Source organism: Solanum pennellii, chromosome 1 (assembly GCF_001406875.1).
Source record: "Solanum pennellii chromosome 1, SPENNV200".
In the NCBI taxonomy this organism is placed as follows: Eukaryota; Viridiplantae; Streptophyta; class Magnoliopsida; order Solanales; family Solanaceae; genus Solanum; species Solanum pennellii.
The window spans coordinates 101,384,110-101,393,058 of record NC_028637.1 but is presented as its reverse complement, the minus strand read 5'-3'; the positions used below and the strand labels follow the sequence as shown (position 1 = coordinate 101,393,058).

The following is an 8,949-nucleotide window of genomic DNA, read 5'->3' as shown; positions in this document are numbered from 1 at the left end:
TATTTTCATCGGCCTGACTAATTTAGAGTTGCACAATAAAAACTTATTATAGCGACTCTTAGAAACAAGAGAACCTCATTTTTTTTTTGCTCAATTCTGGAATCTGTAACTAAGGATCGGTGGTCTTTTAATATAACACAACAAGATCACAATCCCTGTCGAATTCATTGTTGTAAACTTAAACAACGCCTTTTTTTCTTTCGTTTTTTCTCAAATGAACAAAAGCAGAAAAAAAAAAGTTATTCCTTTGAGAAACCATTGCTTGTTGGTCTGGAATTACAGATTCATTAACTTGGATCATATATAGGGAAGTAGTAAATTCTCATTAAAAATATTAGCTTTTCAAAAAGTAGTTGCGATGTATTGGGAACTTTTTTTTTGTCATGCCTTAATCTTTCTTGTTAGAAAGCGGAGTTAGTTGGCTGATTTGCGAAAGGGAGTGGTGGAAACAAACATTTTTGTCGGTAGATAAACCAAACTAACATGAAACACATGGTCCTTACAACACAGTAATTTCATTGTCAGCCAACGAATGATAATACAGAAAACGTCACAGCTGCTAGTGCACATTTGCACTCATCATTTAGCATCTTTTTTTCAATAAAGAAAATCATTCCACAAATGCACTAATTTTTATGTATATAATAATACTTCTTTTTCTTTCCTTAATATTCCAAGGCCTGAGATATCCATCCAACACAATGGAAACAGGACAATAACAAAATAAAGGGTCAAAAGAGAAAATACAAAGACAAACAAGCAAACACAGGGGAGATTCTAAAGCCACAAGCAAACAACAAAGAACAAAAACATAGGCAAGCACTTATTAGTCTTGGGGCTTTTCCCACTTGAGGGGCTTGACAACTTCCCATGTGAAATCGGGGTCATCACGTCCAAAGTGACCATAGGCAGCAGTTTTCAAGAATCTTCCATTGCCACCTCTCTTCAAATCCAAGTTAATGGACATCATTCCAGGTCTGAAGTCAAAGTTCTCCTTAACGATCTTCAAAATTTCCCTGTCAGGGATCTTTCCAGTGCCATAGGTGTCAACGAATACAGACAATGGCTCAGGAACACCGATGGCATAAGATACCTGCACAATGCATCTGCGAGCGAGTCCACTAGCTACAATGCTCTTTGCAGCCTGCCTTACAATGTATGCACCACTCCTGTCGACCTTGGTTGGGTCTTTGCCAGAGAAAGCACCACCACCATGAGCACCCCAACCACCATAAGTGTCGATGATGATTTTACGACCAGTGAGACCAGCATCACCATGAGGTCCACCAATAACGAATCGGCCAGATGGGTTAAGGTGGAAAATAGTATTCTCATCAAGGTACTTCTCTGGGATGACTGGTTTGATGACATGCTCCTTAAGGTCGCGGGCAATCTCATCATTGGTAACGGTCTCATCGTGTTGGGTGGAGATAAGAACAGTGTGTACCCTAATTGGAACCATGGCACCATTGTCATTGCTATACTCAACAGTAACTTGGGTCTTGCCATCAGGCCTCAACCAGGCGCAGGTGCCATTCTTGCGGACTTCTGTAAGACGGGCACCAAGTTTAGTTGCAAGCACGTGACTGAGAGGCATTAATTCAGGGGTCTCATCTGTTGCATAGCCAAACATGTGACCCTGGTCACCAGCACCAATCTCCTCGGGGCGTTTGGTCAGATGGCCGTGTACACCTTGAGCAATATCAGGACTTTGCTGCTCAATGTAAACAAGGACCTTGCAGTTGTCAGCATCAAGACCAACATCATCAGAAACAAATCCAATATTACGGCATGTGTCACGCACAATCTTCTCATAGTCTACAATAGCCTTGGTTGTGATCTCACCAAAGACCATGACCAAGTTGGTCTTGGTGCAAGTTTCACATGCAACTTTGCTCTCGGGATCTTGCTCAAGGCAGGCATCAAGAACTGCATCAGAGATCTGATCACAGAGCTTGTCTGGGTGACCCTCGTTCACAGACTCGGAGGTGAATAAGAAAGTTTCCATTCTACAAGAAGATAAAATCAATTACATAAGTTCAAGTATATAAAAGAAGGCACAATATAAAGAGAAATAAAGCTGCAGCATACTTTATACAGAGCATCAGTGCAATTTGTTCACATAACAAACAATGAAATGCTGAGCAAAATTCTCCAACTTGCTAAAATTTTATATTCCTAACAGCAAGAACAGCTATCGGATAATGCACCAAGAAAAGATATTCTATGCCAAATATTCTCTCAATTAAATAAGTTATTCCTATAGTATATCAACTAAAGTAATTTATCCTCACCTGACAAAATTAAAGAGAAGGCCCAATTAAATATCTTTTTATCTATAAAATATCAAGCTGGACCACCAATTTTGACAAGGATCTACAACTTTTAAAAACACAATAGAGTTAAGCTAGAATCTTCTACTCCAAAGTTGGCAAAAGCATATTTGCACTAGATCTAGCTGATCTCTTACAAGACAAAACCTCCACCATACCAATCAACTACTTCTAATCTCTAAGTAATTTCGTAAAACAACACATACTGTAATTTATAATCATGATACAAAGAAACAAAGATCACCCAGAACACACAAAAATAATTTTACAAAAAAACAAACATGTTGAGAACATCAAAGTTTTCAGTATAAAGCAGGGTTTTTTAAGAGCAAAAATACAGAAGCATTTCAAAATTTTCATGGAAAGACAAATTAACAGGAAAAATTAGTTCATTTCCAGATTCAAGAAACTGTTCCTTCCCTCCCCTGTTCCCAACACTCAAGCTAAAACACAACCAACCCTAAACAAACCAAATAAAAACACAATCTTTCATCACTTCAAAAACCCCAAAAGAAATTTTGCACAAAACCCCCAGATCTGTCATAAAACACCCAGCAAGAAAACAGCAAAAACCGATGAAAGAAACAGAAAAAGACTAGTATTCAGCTAAACTTAAAATTACCTCAAGAAACAGGAAAGTGAAGAACCCAACGGCGAACAAAGAGAAAAAGAGGTTTATAAATGTCGAAAAGGGGCAATCTTTTTACCCCTTGAGAGAAAAAACCTCTTTGTATTTTTGGTTCGCCAAATGCTTGCGAGTTTTTACTTAAGACTTTGGAGTCTCATTTATAGACCCTCCATGGCCATGGTCTTATCATCCATTGCTCACGTGCTGTCCTTAATTCTGACTAATTAAGGTGGTTGATTTCTGTTTGATAATGATCTGAACCGTTGATGAGGTGTGGGGTGTTGATCTAACGGTTATGAAATGTTGGGGTGGGTAAGGAGGGTGGCATATACACATAATTATATTTATCCTGTTTTATTAATGGAAAAACAGAATTAATTAGTGTTGATATGGTGTTTACCAACTCCCTTATGTGGGCCATAGCCGGGCTGGGCTATTGACTTCGGGCTTATAGAAGGTTTCGTCTCATTATCATTCAATTATAGAGGCGTTTCGTTTCGGTATTAATTAATTATAGAGGTGTTATCTAATTTCATTCGATTTTTAAAATCAAAATAAATATTTTACTGTAATTTTTTCACATGTATGGAGCATAAAAATTTGGTGCGTTGGTGCTTTCACGTGCTATTAAAAAAATGCAATATATAGATAAGTTAATAAACCATTGAAATTAGAACATTTTAGTTTATTTGAAGTAACCATTTGAGTTAAAATCTTAAAAGATCACTCTACTTTAAGAATTGATCTAGCAAAGTCATTAAAGTTTATTTTGTATCCAAAAAATCACTCAATTTAAATTTTTATATCAATATAATCACTCAACTTAAGGAATTGATGTAGCAAAGTCATTAAAATTTATTTTGTATCAAAAAAATCACTCAACTTAGATTTTCATATCAATAAAATCACTCAACTTAAACATTTGTGTTAGTAAAATTACTAAACAAAATTTATCATTATTTTTTTTTGTTTCATATAAAATAGACCCTACAAATAAATAAAATTAAGAAAACTAATTTAAGTTTTTTATGGGAAACTTCTTTAGTGAAACAAAATACTCTTTATCTTAATATACTAACGACTAAATAAAAAGAAATAACTAGGAGTTCTATTTTTTGGTTCACTAGTGTATATATTTTTGAGAATTAGCACAAACAAATTATCGATGAATTTTGTATTCACAAATCTAATTAAGGTTAATTTTTAAAAGTAGTATTAATTTTTAACTAATAACTTTTCAGATAATTAGCACAAACAAATTATCTAATAAAATTTGTCTTTTTTGTTTTGTAACTTTTTTTCAAAAAAATAAAATAAATAATGTTATATATTACTGTACTTTTTCATTGAAGCTTAAAAATATTTTGGCTCTGTTAATCTTGATCTCTTTTTATAACGTTAAAATTTTTTCAACTTAATTTTTTACTTTAACTAGTCAATTTTGTGTAATGTTTTTTTTTTTGGAAATAATTATAATAATGTCATAATGCTTACGTACTTAATATTATAAAAGTATGTATTTCGTTAATTAAGTCTGTTCCTAAAGTTTATTAACAATTTTTAAAATTTTTAATTCATTTATAGGGTGCATGTTTATATGACATAGAAAATAATTTTTTTTACTATATCAAATGTTTTTTTAGTAGTTAAATGATTTTATTGAAATAAAAGTCTAAGTTAAGCAATTTTATTGATACAAAATAAAATTTAATAACTTTATTAAATAAATTTCTAAAGTTGAATGATCTTTCGAGATATTAACTCTAACTATTTAGTATAAGTTTTTTTATATATTATACATATTATTATATGATAAGTTGGAAAGGTTTGGTGAAAGCCACTCACCAACCTTCACATTAAACTTGCTTGAAAATGTTCAATCCTGTCATTTTCTCTCGTGGTTAGCCTATTATCAGCTGACACTAGTAACAATATTGTAACTTGATAATGCCTAGGAAATTAACTTACTAATTGTCAAAAAAATAAAATCAAAATGTGATGTCTGACTCATTTTACACATATTTTAATCAATTATATTAGGGAAAAAGAATCTGAAAAATATTTTAATTTTAGTTAAAATTATTTTTACGTTATCAAACGTCTTTTTATTCCTTTGCTATTTAATAGTATATCTTAAAGATATATTATATGTGTCCACGTGAATATGTTACGTTTTATAATAATGTAATATTTATAATGTCTACATGACCACATATATACCTTTAAAATACAAAATCAAATAATGCAAGGGTATGTCACTTTCAAAGTTCGATATTATTTGTATCATTTTTCTCATGATACCAAGTATTTGCTATAATTCGTTAGCACAAATATTGCGTAACTTACTCAACTCATTAATTGCCAATTCTGACCTTTTTTTTTTCTTCTTTGTAAAATGAAAGAATAATAGTGTTTCAGCTATTAACCCATTTAATTGTTACCTCATTTTAACAAACTAATAATACTACATATAGTTAAGGTATTTTCAAAACATACTTGCGTGATTATCTATCAGTGCCCTTTAGCTTCGTTGCCACTTAGATGATTAATACCGGAACTAATTAAAAATAAATTAATGGCTATGTAGTCAAAAGACCAATGAAATTTGAATTGATCACGTTGTTAATTTAAAATTAGACCATTTTTTTATTTTTTTTTCATTTTCTAAAGAAAACAACTGAATCAAAATATCAGATAAAGCATGACACATGCAGCATGGAAGGATAAGGTAGGTAAATACTGTTCCCACCAATTGAAAAATTAATTAGGACTAAACAAATTCTTTTTGAGATCTAAAAGGAATCAACTCCTGGTATAACATTAGACTAATCAACTTTTAGTGCAATTACAGTCTAATTACGTACTTTAAATTTAACTTTTAATGATGAGAAGCTGGATCAATCTTGTTTTTTTTTTAATCTGTTACATGTAAACTTAGACTAGACTGTCAACTAACTACTCAGGTGAGTTGAAGTCAAACGTGACATATATATGCTCCTATTTCCAAATTCCAAATGTTTGCTAGGCAAAATGAGGTGAAACGTTATAGTATAGCATATAAAACTCTAATGAAAGGGGCAAAAAAAAAATTCAAACGGCAACAGTAAAAGAAAAGAACGCTATCTAAATATCGTAAGAAAGCTCATTTATTTGATTCAAAGTATAACGGAAGGTATACGTATTTAGATATGATATGTAATAATTTGAAGATATATTTTTATATTTTCTCCTTAATTATATTATTAATATTTATTCTAATTAGCTAATTCTCACGATCAACAATTTGGAATACTAATTTATCTTATTCCATTAATCAAACGACTTTTACACAAAATAAATTAATTTATTTTAATTAATTAATTTGACCAATGCACTAAAAAATTTGGTCAGAAAATTAAAAAAAATTATAATATTTTTTTATTTTAAAACAAAGTGATCATTTTTCAAATTTTAGTTAAAAATTTATTAAGTTGAAAAGGTTAAAAATGTTTGCAAAGGTAAAATAGGAAAAATATTACTCCCTCGTCCATTTTTCATCATATTATTATGCAAAAATTGTAACTAGAGCCATCAATATGGGCTAGGTCGGTTAAGCCGGTATGGCCTAATCCGAAATTTAATAGGAGTGGGCTAAGTTTTTTGGAGCCCATTCAAGAAAAGAGTTTTTTAGCCCGGCCTAAATAAGCTTGCTGATTTGTAAGGCCTGAGATACATCGGTAGGGCCAGCCCATGGGCCGATAAAAATTAATTAAAAAAATACTATAATATTAAAAACTTAAAATTAAAGAGAGTTCAACCTCAAAACAATTAGGTTAATATTTTTCTTTTTAGATATTTATACTTTTAGTTGAAAAAAAAAACTTAATAAATATTATAAAAAGATAATTTTATTTGTGAATTTGATTAACAAGTAATAAGATTAATATCATATAATATTGTTTTGTCGATATTTATGATAATATTTTTAAATTATAATTTATAATATAATTTATTAAGTACAAAAAAAAATAATTTTTAAAAAAATGGATTGACCCGTCAAATTTGTAGGCCATTTATTTGTGAATTGGGCCGATCATTTGGTGACGCACGATAAAAATGAATTAGTCCGACCTAATTTGTAAAATATCAAAATCATTATAGATTAATCTCTATAGAATAACTATTTATAATTAAAAAAAAAAACCACTAAAAATTTCTAACGAGTATTTTATAGTATAAGTAGATTGGCGTCTGATCTCTTCGTGACTGGTGACATTGATGAAGCACATGCACATGAAGCATCCAAATCCACAAACAATCTGTACCGTTATTGCAGCAATTGTTTTTTATTTTTGCATCGGAAAATGCAAACAGAAAAAGGAAATGTATCCGGAAAACAAAACACAAAAAAAGGAAAATAATCCTGAGCAGTAAGTATTATTTGCTGTAAATTGTCGTCATAGAGTGACAAATATAATTTATTTTTATTTTGAGGTTATAAATTTGACTTCTCTTATACAAAGTTATTTTTATGAAAAAGTGTTTTATTTTTTATGTAAAATTTTTGATACAAATTTAAAATTTAATTGGACTTAATAAAAAATAAAAAGAAATTATAAATAGATTATCAAGAATCCATTAGCCTTGACGTAGGTACAGCGCGTATTAAATTGTCTCCAATAAGGCAATAACTATGATATTTAATCAGAAATCCAACTGCTAAGATATTTTTGAAACCAGCCCCGTTCTAAAATCTTTCATAATCTTCAACCAGAATTCGGTAAGGTCATTGGGTAATGGGACAAATCCAATAATTTATACTCTCTTCGTCCTATTTTATGGGGCACTTTTTATATTTCGAGATTGAGATAAGTCTATTTTTTATCATAAATTTTTCATGAATTCTTTTAACATATTGAATTGTCAATTATTGTGACTTATAGTATTCTTTACGTAGTTTACAAATATATAAATTTTGTTTCAAAAAATTTGAAGATTTCATGCGCAAGTGTTCGATCAAGTTAAACTGTTTGACTCTCGAAAAACGAAAAATGCCACATAAAATGAAATAGAGAAAATAATAAAATTTGAAATTAACTTTATCTCAAATTTGATTTGAGGTATTAATTACCTAATTCCGAAATTCTATCCCACTAATTACTTGCTCTCAAGCTCTAATAACTTAAATGCGTTGTTTATTCCATCTTGCATACAAAGCAATGGCGCAGATTTAATTGAATTTTTTATGTCCAAATCCTTAAAAGCAAAAAAATCAAAAAAGAAAAAGCCTTCCCATGACATCGCAAGTCGCAACGGCTAGTTTTCGTATGATAATTACTCCTCTACTGGTACTATACAAGTGGGGGGAAAATTTGGCTTTAATTTACTTTAATTTTTAAAAATGGACAAACACACACTCAAAACGTGACTTATATCTATAAATGCTAAAGATAAAAAATCAAAAGTACTCATAAATTTAGTACAAAATTATCATTCTTATAATAAACTAGATAGTAGAGAATTTTAAAATCATAAAATAATATTTTAATAATAACACAACTATGAGCTACTACTATTTATCAAATGTATGGTAAAAGTATATTAATCATTAGATTCAATTAAAATACATTAATAATAATAAGAATTAATTCAAAAGGACGGGAAAGATAAATGAACTCGTACATAAAAATCCTACTTAAAGAAATACCATCTTTCCATGAACTCATATAAAAAGCCTCCTTCTATATTATATCAAAGTTTGTTAACCCTATTTTTCTAATATAAAAACTTGGAGACTATTTATATTAGTTTCAATAAAAATAACTAAATTACAAAAATGATCAAATCATTAATATAGCCACTTGAGCATAGCCAACATTGTCTACATCTTTATTCTTTAATATCAATTTTACTCTCTCAACTTGAATCACACCTACTAAATACTTTTGGAAGGACAAAGTAAATATATAAAGTTTAAGGTGGAACATATCTGAATGGAAGTTAATTTAA

General features: G+C 30.2%; 1 protein-coding gene across 1 annotated transcript; it reads right to left on the bottom strand.

The window, feature by feature from the left end:
- Window positions 1-613: 613 nt before the first annotated feature.
- On the bottom strand, window positions 614-3,112 carry LOC107002483 (S-adenosylmethionine synthase 1). Its single transcript, XM_015200531.2, has 2 exons — window positions 2,956-3,112; window positions 614-2,009 (listed from the first exon to the last, which is right to left on the bottom strand). The coding sequence occupies exon 2, from the start codon at window positions 2,006-2,008 to the stop codon at window positions 827-829; it is 1,182 nt and encodes a 393-aa protein (XP_015056017.1). The 5' UTR covers window position 2,009; window positions 2,956-3,112; the 3' UTR covers window positions 614-826.
- Between the last annotated feature and the right edge of the window lie 5,837 nt (window positions 3,113-8,949).

What these genes read in the sequence shown, in the direction of transcription:
- LOC107002483 (XM_015200531.2), bottom strand. Translation starts at nt 2,008, where the DNA reads ATGGAAACTTTCTTATTCACCTCCGAGTCTGTGAACGAGGGTCACCCA.